The sequence below is a fragment of the Heliconius melpomene genome, chromosome 14, assembly GCF_056956725.1.
Source record: "Heliconius melpomene rosina isolate 202511_hmr_F chromosome 14, ASM5695672v1, whole genome shotgun sequence".
In the NCBI taxonomy this organism is placed as follows: Eukaryota; Metazoa; Arthropoda; class Insecta; order Lepidoptera; family Nymphalidae; genus Heliconius; species Heliconius melpomene.
In genome coordinates this window covers 7,099,797-7,115,952 of record NC_140402.1, presented here as the reverse complement: position 1 = coordinate 7,115,952, position 16,156 = coordinate 7,099,797, and the positions used below count along the sequence as shown (strand labels likewise).

At 32.7% G+C, this 16,156-nt stretch overlaps 2 protein-coding genes across 6 annotated transcripts in view; one reads left to right on the top strand and one right to left on the bottom strand.

Annotated features, from left to right (window-relative positions):
• Window positions 1-344: 344 nt before the first annotated feature.
• LOC146532208 (uncharacterized) lies at window positions 345-10,866 on the top strand. 3 transcript variants are annotated; one of them, XR_014878765.1, is made up of 3 exons: window positions 345-544; window positions 650-800; window positions 880-3,600. XR_014878765.1 is itself a non-coding variant. In XM_085197823.1 (3 exons), the coding sequence occupies exons 2-3, from the start codon at window positions 9,109-9,111 to the stop codon at window positions 10,830-10,832; spliced, it is 537 nt and encodes a 178-aa protein (XP_085053949.1). In that variant the 5' UTR covers window positions 350-544; window positions 9,100-9,108; the 3' UTR covers window positions 10,833-10,866. The 3 variants fall into 3 exon arrangements, 2 of the variants coding, with proteins under 2 accessions (XP_085053949.1, XP_085053948.1); XM_085197823.1 differs by lacking the exons at window positions 650-800; window positions 880-3,600 and adding exons at window positions 9,100-9,139; window positions 10,327-10,866 and having other exon boundaries at window positions 350-544; XM_085197822.1 differs by lacking the exons at window positions 345-544; window positions 650-800; window positions 880-3,600 and adding exons at window positions 5,195-5,332; window positions 9,100-9,139; window positions 10,327-10,866.
• The window catches only part of Rich (Guanine nucleotide exchange factor subunit Rich), a 47,460-nt gene continuing 32,564 nt past the window's right edge, over window positions 1,261-16,156 (bottom strand). For all 3 annotated transcript variants that reach the window (XM_085197816.1, XM_085197815.1, XM_085197817.1), the window contains 7 exons: window positions 15,530-15,654; window positions 14,296-14,426; window positions 13,519-13,793; window positions 12,950-13,067; window positions 5,650-5,826; window positions 5,148-5,336; window positions 1,261-4,648 (listed from right to left, as the gene is read on the bottom strand). In XM_085197816.1, the coding sequence (XP_085053942.1) occupies window positions 4,330-4,648; window positions 5,148-5,336; window positions 5,650-5,826; window positions 12,950-13,067; window positions 13,519-13,793; window positions 14,296-14,426; window positions 15,530-15,654 (1,334 nt within the window). In that variant the 3' untranslated portion in view covers window positions 1,261-4,329. The remainder of the gene's footprint in view (window positions 4,649-5,147; window positions 5,337-5,649; window positions 5,827-12,949; window positions 13,068-13,518; window positions 13,794-14,295; window positions 14,427-15,529; window positions 15,655-16,156) is intronic.

Below are 16,156 nucleotides of genomic sequence, written 5' to 3'. Positions count from 1 at the left end.
ATATACTAGAAGAACCTGGTATCGACGTAAAGTTAGGGAAAGGTAAAATAAAATACGTTTTAATATCTTTAGTTACATTGTGCATTGTGTTAAAATGTAACTTAAAGTTTTAAAATGCTTATATCCAATCAACGCTATTGTATAGTACATTTACAGGTTTTCGAGTGCAATAAGCAAGCATGTTAAATATATGAAATGAAATTCATTTACTTATTGAAATAAATCTTTTTTTAAACCTAAAATTACTTTGAGTCTTTATTCATTCTATATTAATAAGGAAAATAATTAATACAGTACGCAAAAATACAGTAAAAATAATGTTTCAAATATTTTATCTTATGTAACGTAGCTTCACGTTGTATCCCGCACACAGCAGAGGGGACCTAGTGTTAAGACACTCCGTTCTATCAGTATAAATATTTGTTTTCTATTATTTGGATTAAATTAAAATCAACCAATAGGTAGTGTAGTAAATATCCTGCTCCAACACTTGTGTTAGTAAATACTTGGCAAAACTGAACAAGTGTGTAAATGGTGCATTACGGTAATTATTTTCTTTTATTCTGTTAAGTATAAAAATACAGTTTCTGTAGCATATTCCATAAGGATGAAATATTGTTACAATCTCATTAAATGTTGTCTTTTCTAGTTTTAAGTAAACTCTGTCAAAAATTAAAATCATGCAAAAAACGGTGAAGTGTGAATTAGACCAACCTATGGAGAGCTCCGAACCAATTTCATTATTTCATGATTGTACGTCAACAGTTTGCGATCTTATGTGCTCAAAATATGCAAACTAAGTAAATAAATATAAATGAAGTACAAATTATAACTTCGTGTCGTTTTTATTTTGTGATATTTTTATATTGTTTATTGTAGGTTCTCGATTCTTCCAACTTTATAGTTTCAAGCCCACTATAAATAAAAATACCCTGCTGTGTGCGGGAAAAAAATCTGTCTTGATTGACTTGGAAGCTTAATTTCTGTTCAGCAATGAACTGCAATTTGGATATTGGAAAAACAATGAAAAATTATATCTCCCCACAAACTGAACATGTTGTAGCCCATATTGTTAACATAAATATTACAATATAATAAACTAATTTATTCAATGTAAATTATCATCCACATTTTTTGCTTTTAGCATTTTCTACACATCACAGTAGATATTTTCCTTTTGATGAAAGCAGGATTGGGTTGGGATTATTATAAAACCTACAAAGTAGGATGCATTAGGAGAAAAAATAAAAAAATTCAATATACGAGTGAATACATCTATATTGAATAAAAAGGACATTATAAATTAATATTGTTATACATTTTTATTACCGTTCATATACAATAAATAATTTCTTATTAATGGTGAGGTTGAAACAAATTTAATAAAAATGATGATGTTACAGTAATTATAATTAATTTTATTATTAGCACCGGTGTGTATTCATGAGGGTTGATTTTTTTTATTATTTTTGCAATTAATTGACAATTTAATAATAATTCTTTACACTACTTACTTAAGCCAAAAATATATTTAAGTTTTACCACATTACCACATTATTGCTATAAAAATTAGAAAATTCGGAATGTATAGTAGTACCTAGGTAAATTTCAAATTGCTTTTAAATCTATGAAATAATAAAACATGATTTAATATAATTTTATTGTATCCTAATAAAATGGAATTATCAAAATCATAAGATACATAAATCAGAATTATAAGTATGAATTCATACATTACTTATTTATTGAACCATAACACCAAAATAATATTTAAAATTTAGATGTATTTAAATTATTTTTCGACATTTTTACACATTTCAAATAATTTTAATAATCAACAATTACAAACGACATATATATGCCTAAATGTTGATTCATGTATAAAATAAATTAATAACTTACTTATAAATTTGTTAATAAATATTTAAAATTAATAATATTCTTTATGGTCACTAAAAATAACACACTATCAATAATTTGTACTAAATTAAATCTGAAAATAAAATTTTATGTCGATGTGATTGTAGTGCCTATTTTTTAAATAAAAATTATATTTAAGTATTTATAAACATCTTTTTGTTCTATTTTTTTAAACGGTTTTATTTCATTAACATCTTTTAAATATTTATTTCATAGTAAGAAAATATCTAGAAAACATGTAATAATTTGAACTAGCTTGCTGTTAAAATTTTTGTGTTTAATTTTATTATTAATTTAGTATGTTTAGATTACAGTACAAAGACTAAACAAGTACATCGACATAACATTTTTTTGATATAATCCATTAAAAAGTGTGGCATCAAAATGGCGGGAAACTATCGGTGAGAAAATGAGATTGTAAAATTGAGCAATGTAAATGAATTAGATTAAAATAAGATTTTGAATTGTTATATTTACATTTCATTTTAAATGTAATATAAATTTTCTTAAATATACAATTGCAAATTACTAAATAATAAAAGTGTGAAGAAAAATGTATCACCTTTTTTAAATGTATAAAGATAATGAGTAAGACGAGAGTCATGACTCATGAGTAGTAAAAAGATATGCATTAAGTAGTAAATTTTTAAAAACATTTAAAACATTTCACTATCAATATAATTATTAAGAATACAATAACAATCACAATAAATAATTAATGAACTATATATTTACGATTCACATGAATTAAATTATAGAAATTCTAAAATCATAAAAAAATCATAATACTATATAGGAGCATATTTTTTACTTTCCTAATAGTTAATCAAATGTAGTGAGATAGCGGACAAATGCTTGCCTATCAACAATAAAAAAAAAAGTAATTTATCAACTTGTAATTTTTACACATAGTTAAGGTCATTCATTGTCACCTTCAACCTTATCTGGATTCCAATAAAAACTATTTATTCTAATAGCAATTTCCTTTTAAGCTGTGCATATTGAATGTAATGTTTCGATATTCCGTTCCTCAAGCACCGCCGAATTTTCGAGACTTAGCGTGTTGAGAGGCGGAGCTCAGCTGTTGAGTCTTGGTAACAGGGCGAAGAGATGAAAATGGCTCATTCTGCGAGTAGAAATCGAATCCAAAACCATTAAAGTATTAAATTATTTACATTACAATTTAACAATTTTCGACTTACAAAAGTATTTTCACTATGTCTATCTAATAAGTACCCAAATATTTTTAACAACTTATGATAACAATGAACTAAACATTATTGATTGTGAGAAAAATAATTTTAGTTGAATGAATTAAATTGTTATTAGAAAAAATAAATAAATCAATGCTCCCTATATAAAGAATTAAAAGTGAAAAATCTAAACTACTAAGAAGGATTTTGATGAGATTGTTTGCGTCTTTTAATCGTGTATGTAATCTACAACTATCCTTATTTGTAAATCAAAACAGTAATAAAAGAAATTTTGCAACTCATTCACTTTCGATACATTACATAGGGAAAGTCGAAATATAGACTACAGATAGTGACAAATGACTGACAATCATTCTTCTTCTGTGAATCAAGTAATATTCAATGTTCCCTGCACCAGTAAAATTAACATATAATATGTTGATAAAAAATAATTGAAGTTGTAAATAGTACACACAAAGTAAATAAATACAAATTATGAAAGAAAGAAAAATAAATTATTTAAGCGAATCGAGACATTGTAAAATATATCTGTTGTATCATTAAATGTATAGAAACAGCACACAATACAAATTTCAATCTTTAATTGAAGCCGTCCAATATGAAAATTTGAGTTAAGCCTGTAGTACACGGTAACCTAATTAAAAAGACAATTTAATGCTACCATTTTTTCATATTTTTAAAGATAAAAGAAAAAAAACCTCTGTATATATTTATGCTTTTGGTTTAGCCAAATTATCTTCGCATTGTTTTATTGTTTTTTAAATTGCTTGGAATTCTATTCAAAAACGGCTTCATTTATTTTCTACGTAAATAGAATAAAATTAAAAAAAAAAAAGTTTAATCAAGTGCATTGTTAACATGTGAATATAGGCTACATCTGACAGCAAAAACTATACAGATATAATAAATATGAAGTAGATTTAATTTCGACATAAAATAAGCCATCATAATAATAAATATTTCTTTCCAACATCACTGCATCGTTATTAAACCTGCGAATTCTTTACAGCTGTAAGCATGCGAATGCGTGCGAACATGCGAATTTTTCACACTTCCCAAAATGGAAATGTATAAAATAAAGTATATAAAATCGTAAACGGTTTTATAAAAAAATATCACCAATAATCTATATCTTAAAATAATCATAATCATTTAACAGAAGCCACCAATATTTGTGATAAAACCCTAAACGTTTTTACATTATGGCACAATTAGATGTAGTTTCTTCCCGAGGTGGTACCAAAGGTCTTGGTGGCGATACGTGAGTTATTTCTGGTTCAGGCATAGACTTAGGCGAATCTTTCCTTACAGATTGTTTAGAGACTTCTTGGGCTTTCTGAGGCGGTGGTAATTTTGTTTCTACGGGGGCTTGTTTTTGTTCTGTTAAGGAACTGGTGCTTGGAGTCCTTTCTCTTGATTGTGTTAGGGAAATGCGTCGCTCTCGCGCGTTTATTATTGATGTGAGGAATGGTATTTGGTTGCTAATGGCCATCATGAAGGGCTTATAACCGAGACTGAAATAATAGTAAAATATTTTTGTTAATATATCTTATTTGCTAACTATAATAAGAAAAAAATATGATATATACTATTTTTTATTTTTATTTTATTTATTTATTATGTAAATGAAAAATGATAAACTAAAATTATTTAACTCAAAGTAAAAAAAATCATTGCGTCTTTTCTTGTAACAAGCGAGGACATGAAAATATTAAACAATTCATTTTCGCTATCGAACGGATCAACGTCGCCTTGACAATCACACTGCGCCACAACGGTTGAATAGGGGTTGAGAATTTGTATGGAAAAATCTGTAAGCCGCCACGTCGAATTGTTTTAAAATTTAAAATTTAGACTCTTGAAAATATTTATTTAAACACGTGTTTCGTGGTTTAAAAGAATTCACCGCCTAAACGGAACATATTTTCATAAATGTATATATATTAAATATCCGTATAGTTCAAGCGGGCAAAGCCGCCCAAGTTAGTGATTAAATAAATCAAGACCACCCACCACTCGGCCTCAGTCCACGCCCTCAGGTCGAGCACAGCGGCGCGCAGACGGCGCGCGGCGCTTAGCGCCACGTCGGAGCCGCGCGCAGCGTTGACGCAGCGCAGCACCGCCAGCGCGTCGCGCAGCACTATCGCCACCACCAGCGCCCACTCCACGCAACTGGCCTCCGTCATCAGTTGAAGCAGGTACCTGTGGAACGTATCATGGTATACTCGCATATAGCTATATGTTTAGAGAATAGTAAGTAGTAAAAGGATTATATTTTTATTTTTTTATAGCTTAATATTGATATCGCTGTATTGAGGCATCATCCGTGTTAAGCAAATAAAACCTATAAAAATACAAAAAAAATATTTACAAAAAATCAAATATACGAAAAGCCCAAGTGCCAGGCGCAAAACAAAACGCAATCTGCATACATACAGCATTGTCGACGAGTCGCAATATTTCTGTAGATATCTATAGGTTGCTGCGCAGAAGCATATATATATATATAAGATACCTGAGCCGCACGTGCGCGGTGTGGTCTCCGCGCTCGGCCTGATCGTGGTGTAGGCGCTCCATGAGCGCGGCGTAGCGGCGCTCGTCGCCTGCGTCTCCCGCGCCGCCCCCCTCGCCCGCTTCGTCCGCACCCCACGCCACGCGCCCGCCCTCCGCCACGCTACCCTCACCTATTGAACTGCGGAATTTGATCGATTATTTTTTTTATTGAAAAATTTTATTTCTTTGCTAAACTAATAAGACAGCGTCCGAATAGACAAGAAGCCTATTAATAAAATTAAAGATAAAAAGTGTTATTGATATTACAGTATTTTCAAGTTTATATTTAAGGAAGATCGCTTAAAAAAAACACTTTAATTAATAATAATAAAATTTTTCTTTTATTATTTAATATTATTTGTAATATTAATCGCATGTTTAATTTCAAAACCGCATAACCTATTGTCAGGTTCCAATTTAATAAGATCGTGGTTAAACCAAATCAGCGTAAGTGGCGTGGCGGTTTAATTAACCGACTTGCGACTGCTGGCTTTTCTAAAAGAAATGCTTGCTTGTTTAAATGAAATTTTGGTCGATTTAACATTTGTCTCCCAAAGACCACCAAAATGTGGAGTATGACCAGGAAAAATATGACACTTAGTTCCAAACTGGGCAGAATCTTCAGCTAAGGAGTTACAGTTAACAGTTGTTTTTTAAAAAATAAAATAATTATAGGGTCCTACGAATTATGTACCATTGTCAGAGTAATTGTTAACAGGTTTCCCTCTGTGAGACATGAATCCCCGCAAAGCTTGTAAAAAATTACTGCTAATTCTAAGTAAATAGCTTTGTAGTAAAACATACAAAAATCGCTATACGAGGTGTGTTCAAAAAGTAAGGTGACTTTGTATTTTTAAGAAAAAATATTTATTTATTTATCAATATTTATGTTGTCCCCTTCAAAGTAATCCCCCTCAGATACAATACACTTATGCCAACGGTTTTTCCAATCGTCAAAGCACTTCTCATAAGCACTTTTCGGTATAGCCTTGAGCTCTTCCAGCGATGCAGTCTTTATCTCTTCAATCGTTGCAAATCTCCGTCCTTTCATAGGTCTCTTTAGTTTTGGGAACAAGAAAAAGATTATGACCCTTTTGAGTAAATCTGGGTCGTCGTTGACGTCATTCAACAGTTCTTGAGCGATGCTCATGCGACGGTTCTTTTGGTCAAAATTTAGCAATTTCGGAACAAACTTCGCTGACACACGTCTCATGCCCAAAACGTTAGAAAAAATTTCATGGCACGAGCCAAGCGATATACCAACATCCTCAGCAACTTCTCTGATAGTGATTCGACGATTTTCCAGAACAATTTTCTTCACTGCTTGAACGTTTTCATCAGTTGTTGACGTGCTTGGGCGTCCAGAGCGAGGCTCGTCATTGGCATCTTCCCGGCCATCTTGGAAGAGTTTGTACCACTTGTAAACATTTTTTTTACTCAGAACAGTTTCACCGTATGCCACTGTCAACATTTTAAGTGTTTCGGAGCACTTTATTTTATTTTTTACACAAAATTTGATGCAAATCCTTTGATCCATATTTTTCGATAGCAAGAAATCGCCGAGCACGCAAAACACTTATAACCTTTACGCCTCTCCCAACCAAACAAAAAATGCTATACACTTGAAACTTGGTACAGATGTTCGGGAAGAGTGTACCAACATAACAAAATAAAAAAATCGATAATCGAAAGTACGTTGCCCGCCAAATTTGAAAAGTCACCTTACTTTTTGAACACACCTCGTATATACCTTTACTAGCTTACATCCACGACCAACTGATGATAGTCTACTCATCGGTAAATTCTCCATTTGAGGAGCAATCGCTTTTCCTTTTAAAGGTTGACAACGAACGTACTGACGATAGCATACCCTCACCAAGTTACGACCGACTAGGGGCCAATAAGTCTGTCTAACGGACCCGAATGCAGCGACTTCATATGCTATAAGGTTGTTCAGACGCGTCGTTAAACATATGCAATTCAAATTGCTTGTAAAATTCACAAACCACACTCCAGTCGAGGAATGCGTAAATCCTTGAGAATAAGCAATGATTTAATAATATCAAACCATCCTTCTTTAATTTCAGTAGGTAATTAATTATCCCACTTTAAGCCCCCAATGATCTCTAAAAGTTATAAGTCAACTGTACCTATAAAAAAAGTAAATAGAATAAAACAAGAACACAAGTTTATTATGATTAACAGTCGGGATTTCAATTTTACAAGATTCCTTGAATTTAATTAGTCGAAGAATAGGTTCCTTAATTTGTTTTTTTCTACACACAGAGATAGATAAACACGTTACCCTCCTTTGCGTGGCGCAGTCGGCTAAAAGTCTATTATGTTCAGAGGACGTTTATATGAGTCACATAACCAACTGTCGAGACATGAGTCGTTGCACTTATTATTCAATTCAATAAATTGTGAATATATTACTATTATTTTCTATAAGAATGCATACAACATTTTAATTTACTTTTTTTTGGAGTTCCGTTGAATAATATTGTAAAGCTGAAGATTTTGTTTCGTCGATGGCGATTATCTCAGAAACTAATGGGGCGAGGTGCACAATTAATTTTGTGTTAGATTCAAATTCAAATTCAAAATATGCTTTATTCAAATAAACTGTTATAAGCACTTTTGGATTGTTTGAGTCAAAAAGCTACCACCGATTCGGAAGGCAATTCTGCTACAAGAAGAGCCGGCAACAAACTATACCGAGGAAAGCGTTAAGCTGGCAACATTGACATCAACATGATATTAACCGGCTACGATTCCCAATCAGTTGAATGAATTATTTTCATTTTCTTTCTCTGAAAGAATTTTCTCTCTCTAAGAACACACAGCGTGGGTTAAGTTCCGCCACTCAAGATACAATATCTTGAAAATTGGGTAGAATGTGGTGACGACCTTTTTTCGTTCGTAGCAAGTAATCAGTTATGAATGGAATGTTTCACAAAGGAACCCTAAAACGCCATATAAAGTGCATTTCGCTATTGTCTTATAGAATATTTATTTACATACATTATATACGCTCAATTAATTTTTATATAAAAAGTAGATGGAATTGTATTTTGTCATACATTCAGCAGAAGTGTTGAGTCAAAATGAAATTGTTCTTGATTTTTATTTTGGCTGTAAGTATACTGTATCATATTTTCTTTTATACGAGTATCTAAGTAGAATTTACAATTAAAACTTCTTAGTAACAATACAAGTAACAATACAAGCACTCTAGCCGATTTAGCTATACAATCTTATTTTTAAAACATTGTGTGGTACCAGAGTGTAGAAATGAAAATAAATAATGTTTAGACAATCCGTTCCTTTTAAGACTTCCATACCCCGTGCGCATAACCCATGACGATAATATTGAGTGTAATATCTTAATTTTTATTTATTTTTTTTTCAGGGACTAGCCATGGCCCATGCAATGCCTAACATTATAAAAAGTTAGTAATTTCTAATATAAATAACCTATTTGGATAGATATATAGTAAATAATGATTTTAATAAAATAAATCAATTTTAAATGTCTCTAGGAGGCACTCAAGTAGCACGCTGGGGCCCGCTTAAGTGTGAATGAAATCCACAACCTGTCAGTCACGCTTGCAGTCGCTTGTATCCCTACGCCGCCTCTAGCTTCAAAGCATATTTAATAGGAAATACAAGAAACTTGATTTTATTAGAGAGCTCTTTGTGAACGAGTCACTTCTAACTTTAGTTTTGAGAATCACAACTTCGAAAAAAGATTGGAGTATCGGAAATTGCTATTTTCAAAACAACTAAGCAGTAATCATTAAGTGAATTATTTTTTATTTTTAAATAACATCATTTACTTTTCAAAATTACGATTTCCAATTTTTAAAACCTTTTTATTGCTTTTATAATATATTTCATAAAGTTTACTGTCAGGACTCTAAATTCACATATAATAATGATAGAGGATCGAACGTTAAAACGCCAGTTACATAAAATTGGTAAATAAAATAATTGACCTATTGTTCACTAGCAGTAGTAGTAACTACTACAGGTAAGTACGAGTATGAAGTAGAAAAACCTCGAAAGACGAAAAAACTGCCTTTAATTGTGGAAGAACTAATAACTCTGGATAGTTGCCTCTTGTATTTTGATGAAGATACCCATTTTTCAGCTTTATGCTTTATCCCGCATGTAGCATGAGAGTAGAAGTAGATGGCAGAGGGAACCTAGTGGTAAGATGCTCCGTTTCCCACTTTACGCCAAACTTTTCAGCCATTGCGTGTTAAGTGATGGGTCTCGACGTCCCGCCTTGTTACCATAGTGTAGTAATCAAAATGTTAATAAATAATAATCCATTCCCCCAAATCAGGATCGAACCCAAAACTGTCGCGTTTAGTAACACACGCTTGTACCACTGACTACTAACATAAGAAAAACTGTTATTTAAATTATAATGCTTGCAAAGAAAAAAAGCTGGTAGAAATCACGATCCATTATAAAAACAATCAATAGAAATGACTGACCCGTATACTGTCAACGTCTATGCTCAGGTTTCGTCGCGCTGTCGTTTTAATGTTCTTAACATAGAGTAATCAACATAGCAATTATCCCACTGTCGCGACTCCGGGTATATATCCTTACATCTTTTGATTTCTAGAACCTTCTTCCGAATCGCCTAAAATTCCGGGAAAAGATTTACTTGAAATGAAACCAGATCCAAAAGATGACTGTAAAGATAAGAAACCAGATGACAAGCCGAAAGATGACAAACCTAAAGATGATAAGCCTAAAGATGACTGCAAAGATAAGCCAAAGCATGATTGTAAAGATAAACCAAAAGATGACAAGCACAAAGATGATAAACCAAAAGATGATTGCAAAGACAAACCAAAAGACGATAAACCAAAAGATGATTGCAAAGACAAACCAAAAGACGATAAACCAAAAGATGATTGCAAAGACAAACCAAAGGACGACAAACCAAAAGACGATTGTAAGGATAAGAAACCAAGTGAAGAAACGCCGACTATAGAAAAACCACCAGTAAAGAAACCAGATGGCGGTATTAGTGACAGTGAGTCTGTTGCACTTGCATATGCACAATCTACTGGCAAGAACAGTCAAGCTACAGCTGCTGCTCTCAGTTCTGCTTCGTCTGGCTGAGAGTTTAATTGCAATAAAATATTTACATAAATAATAGTTTGTTTTATTTATACGTAACGCTTTATATATGTTAGAGAATAATGACTGAAACTACTTCTATGGACTGGTATGATGTTTCTCTTATAATTTGGTGGGTAGTTCACTGACGGTACTTGACAATAGATTATTGTGAGACAGTACAAACCGCAAAAGACCGTGCAAAGTGGAGTAGCTTGAGTAGGAAGGCAGACCCTGGTAATAGCCCGGATTAATGCCAGGAAGAAGAAGAAGAAGTACAAATAACATGCGTCAGTAGTGCGGGCTCACTTCCGAGTGAGTTCCGACTGTGCCGGTTATGCACACTGACAACTACGCTCTTACATATAGTAATGTTAGGAACTAAATATTTTAACGGTAGTTCGACCCTCTTGGTCCATCGGTCGAAACTGGGAAATAATTTAAATAAAATTGTTAGTTTTAAAATTTGACATTTTAAACTTATACGAGGTGTGTTCAAAAAGTAAGGTGACTTTTCAAATTTGGCGGGCAACGACTACTTTCGATTATCGATTTTTTTATTTTGTTATGTTGGTACACTCTTCCCGAACATCTGTACCAAGTTTCAAGTGTATAGCATTTTTTGTTTGGTTGGGAGAGGCGTAAAGGTTATAAGTGTTTTGCGTGCTCGGCGATTTCTTGCTATCGAAAAATATGGATCAAAGGATTTGCATCAAATTTTGTGTAAAAAATAAAATAAAGTGCTCCGAAACACTTAAAATGTTGACAGTGGCATACGGTGAAACTGTTCTGAGTAAAAAAAATGTTTACAAGTGGTACAAACTCTTCCAAGATGGCCGGGAAGATGCCAATGACGAGCCTCGCTCTGGACGCCCAAGCACGTCAACAACTGATGAAAACGTTCAAGCAGTGAAGAAAATTGTTCTGGAAAATCGTCGAATCACTATCAGAGAAGTTGCTGAGGATGTTGGTATATCGCTTGGCTCGTGCCATGAAATTTTTTCTAACGTTTTGGGCATGAGACGTGTGTCAGCGAAGTTTGTTCCGAAATTGCTAAACACTCATCTTTGCTGGTGAGAGATTTTTTGGCCAAAAACAACACCACAATCATGTCTCAGCCACCATATTCACCGGATTTGGCCCCATGTGACTTTTTCTTGTTCCCAAAACTAAAGAGACCTATGAAAGGACGGAGATTTGCAACGATTGAAGAGATAAAGACTGCATCGCTGGAAGAGCTCAAGGCTATACCGAAAAGTGCTTATGAGAAGTGCTTTGACGATTGGAAAAACCGTTGGCATAAGTGTATTGTATCTGAGGGGGATTACTTTGAAGGGGACAACATAAATATTGATAAATAAATAAATATTTTTTCTTAAAAATACAAAGTCACCTTACTTTTTGAACACACCTCGTATAAGAAAATTGTTGTATTGTCCCATATCACTCTTATTTTATAAAAAAGAACTGATCAAATGCGAGTCCGACTAGCATACCGAGGGTTTCATACCAATTTTGGGATTGTATATTATATTATAAGTTTATAATGATTTTTACTATGAAATATCAATAACTTTTCACTTTTTTTTATATAAGTATTTGTACTACAAGTTCTTCCTTTTTGACAAATTTCATAACTATAAGTCTACGGGAAGTACCCTGTAGGTTTTGATTCCCTCGCGAGTTTCAAAAATTGCGGCGTAAACAGCTGTATCTTTTGATTGCATTATTGTTTTGAGTTCCAAGGGACAGTAGAACCAGCTCTACTAATACCCAGGTATTTAATGTAAATGCGTTTTTCCCTTTCGAGGTACGGAACTTTAAAAATATTATTTATTATTTAAAGCATTGTAATTGCTAGTTCAAGTGAATGTAATCATATTTTGATGTACATATATGTTGTTTTCTAAGACTCCATTATTAGTTAATAGACCAAATTTGTAAGGTTGTCTATTAACGTAATAGCACAAATGTGCTATTAGTTGGAGAAGCTGTAAAAATTTATTATTATTTATGGCAAAAATACATAGATAATACCAATTATTACTCTTTATGATACCACTTGCACTTAAATTAACGATTTTCTTCTCGACCGTACTGTATTAGTATTTAGTACTCACCTAAGCGGGGCCGGCGACAGCGGCGGTGCTGCAAGCGGCAACGCTGCACGGAGCGACAATGATACGTAGCCACTGTCGCCGCACAGACTGTCCGTCTCCGCTGACGGGGTATATGGCGCTGGAAATATATATATTTTTTAATGGTTTACTCATCTATAGTTTATATATATAATAACAAGTATGGTATACTAGTAGTAGTACAAACATTAGTGCTTTCGCAGATGATTATTAAAATTCGCTATTTCAATATTCAATATAATTTATGCCTTCCATATAGTGAGTAGATCTAGATTGATTTCGCAACACTGTGTAGTAATGTACATAATGTTAAATCAAATACATAAACTAAGGTAATAATAATGCGACCTGAGAGTCTCCACGCAGCGAATTCGGCAGAAAGTGAGGAACGGAGTGTCTTAACACTAGGTTCCCTCTGCCTACCCTGCTGTGTGCGGGATACAGCGTGAAGCTGAATTTTACTTTATATACATCAAAATATAATTGAATATAATTCTTAAGCAATAAAGATTTACATGAACATATTTAAAATATGTACATATAACACGTACCAGGCGTAACACTATCCCTCCGGACGCAATCCATTTCAGTGGCTGCTGGATAAGGCCAGTTGAATTCTTCATGTAGTTTCTTTAGGCAAAATACAGCACAATCCACTCTCGCCGCTCTCTCCCTCTCTCCGGTCAACCAAGCCACCAGATGCAAGTCAAGGGACGCAGCTAGTCGACCTAAGGCGAGAAGTCGGGCGGTGGACAAGAGGAGACGGGCATGTCGTTGTATCATCATATCTATGAAGAATTCTTCAGCTGTGCCGTTGTAGGAGTCTCTATAGGATTGAGTACAAAACATAGAAAATAAGTAACGGCATGATTTTTACATTTTTTACATAAGTAACTAAATTGTATTTCAGTAATTGTTATCGTTACTATAAGATGTCATATAACTCATCAACTCTAGTTTAATAAGTATAAATTATGTTAAGGCGTTCCTATGTAATATTAGTATTATATTTTTAAAAAAATAATAATAGTTATATAATTTTGTTAGCATCCAGATATTGTTAGTTGTTCAACCTTTTTGTCAATGAAAATTTGGATACAATTATCAGTTAAAGAATGATGGAACAATATATAAATAAGGGAGGATGCAAATTACTTAGAAGTTTATTGTTTCCATTATTATAAGATATTTTCAGAAATAAGCACAAGAATTGTAATCTGGTTTGTTTCGTTAGGTAATTAAAATTTATTTTTTACCATTTCTGATTCTTTAATATATTCTACTATGTTCTAAGTCGAAATCAAAAAAAATATCCAAAAAATACTCACTTATCACTCCTGGCCGGTACAGATTTCTTCCGTTTGACGGCGGCGGTGGCGGCGGTGCGACGCGGCGCAGGAGGGGACGGCTCGCGCGGGGCTGCCGTCGTGCTGAAGCTGCGCCCGCGACCGCCTGCCAACTATATACCAACGACATCTATTATTTATTTAAGATGAATATTTTTAATCTGTTATACCTCACTAAGGATAGATATATCTAGACACTAGGCGTATTGTCTTCTTAATTTTTAATTCGTTAGTATAATTATTCAATTACCTATGCCTAATAAACATAACAGGATATTCAAGCAATAATATTGTTGTGTAACATGAAATCATTACAATCGGTGTTCCTTACACAATAGTAATAAAAACTGGGCGTTTAAAAATGTTATTAAAATTAACACTTCCAATTATTGCTTAATCTACCATTTAATTAACTGTACTACAGCAATTATTATATATATTGTATTTTTTCCTGCACGCCAAATAAATCTTCATATCAATCATCATCCTTAATTAAAAAATTCTAATATACGATTAAATAGCGTTTTATGTAAGTTACGTAGCTTTTACGTGAATCTGTATTATTTACGTTTATACATTTTTTTTAGCTTCATGCTGTATCCTGCAAATTGCAGGATAGACATAAAGAACCTGGGAACCTAGTGTTAAGATAGTCCGTTTCTTAGTTTCCGTCGATTCTGGAGGTATGGCGTGTTGGGTGGCGAAACTGAATGCTGCATTTTGCATCGTTACCAGAGGGAGGAAATGAAAATATATTTAATTTTTTCGAGAGAGAATCGAACCCACGATTTTTCACATTTATATTCGCACGCTTGTGTCCCTGCGCCACTACTGGCCCATTGTTGAAACATTATCGACTTAATTCTGATGGTAGACCTACTTTTGATAATAGTTATGACATCGACTTATTTATTATCGATAATTTTTTATTATGATAACTGAAGTATGCCTAAAATCAGATATTTCAAAAAGTAAAAAAGAGTACTATTCTATTCTATTACTATTAAAAAAGATTACGATAAAAAATCATCAGTATGTCTTCATCCAATGCTAAACTTAGGTCTCTTTTAATAAAGTTGATATACAATACTCGTATATTATTTATTTAACCTTTTAAACGGGATATAACATAATAGTTTTAAAAACAATAATATATTCCAATATAGTAAAAAAATATGAAAAACATTAATATTGAAATTAGTATAACTAATATTACCTGCATACTACCAAGTATAACCGACAAGTCCTCTGCGTTAGGAGTGACGGTTTGAGACTGAACTATTTGTCCATACTTCGTCTGAACATTGACAGAGTTTCTTGGTGAATCTACGTCGTTTGGATCTAGAGCAATGGGATAGACATATATTATTAAATGAAGCAATGTTTTTTCTATGGTGCTTTCGAGTATTATCGAGCAACGGGTATTTCTTATAATTAACGTTATATAATAAACGCTGCAGTAATTTATACTTTGGCAAATTTAGGTAGCAAATACATTAGCGAATACACTAGGAACGAAGATTATGTGTATGTGTATAAATAATGTACTTTAAATTATTAAATAATTCCACCTTACATATACATTGACTAGTTGATGTTGTTATGGCAACGCGTTATGTACAACTCAATTCGTTCTCCAGTTTAATAAATTAGATTATGATTATTTCTTCGGAACATTTGTATAAAATTATTCAATAGGAAGATAAATTGACCACAATAAATAAATTAATTGAATAAATTGACAAAGATAAATAAATCGATTAATTGAATAAATTTGTAATTTGACTATCATTTATATATATTGGTATAATCATTTAAGTATTCTAAAAAAATATTTGTTAAG

Coding starts and splice junctions, on each gene's coding strand:
- LOC146532208 (XM_085197823.1), top strand. CDS start 9,109: ATGGCCCATGCAATGCCTAACATTATAAAAA. Junction 9,140..10,326: donor AATGCCTAACATTATAAAAA/GTTAGTAATTTC, acceptor TTTGATTTCTAG/AACCTTCTTCCGAATCGCCT.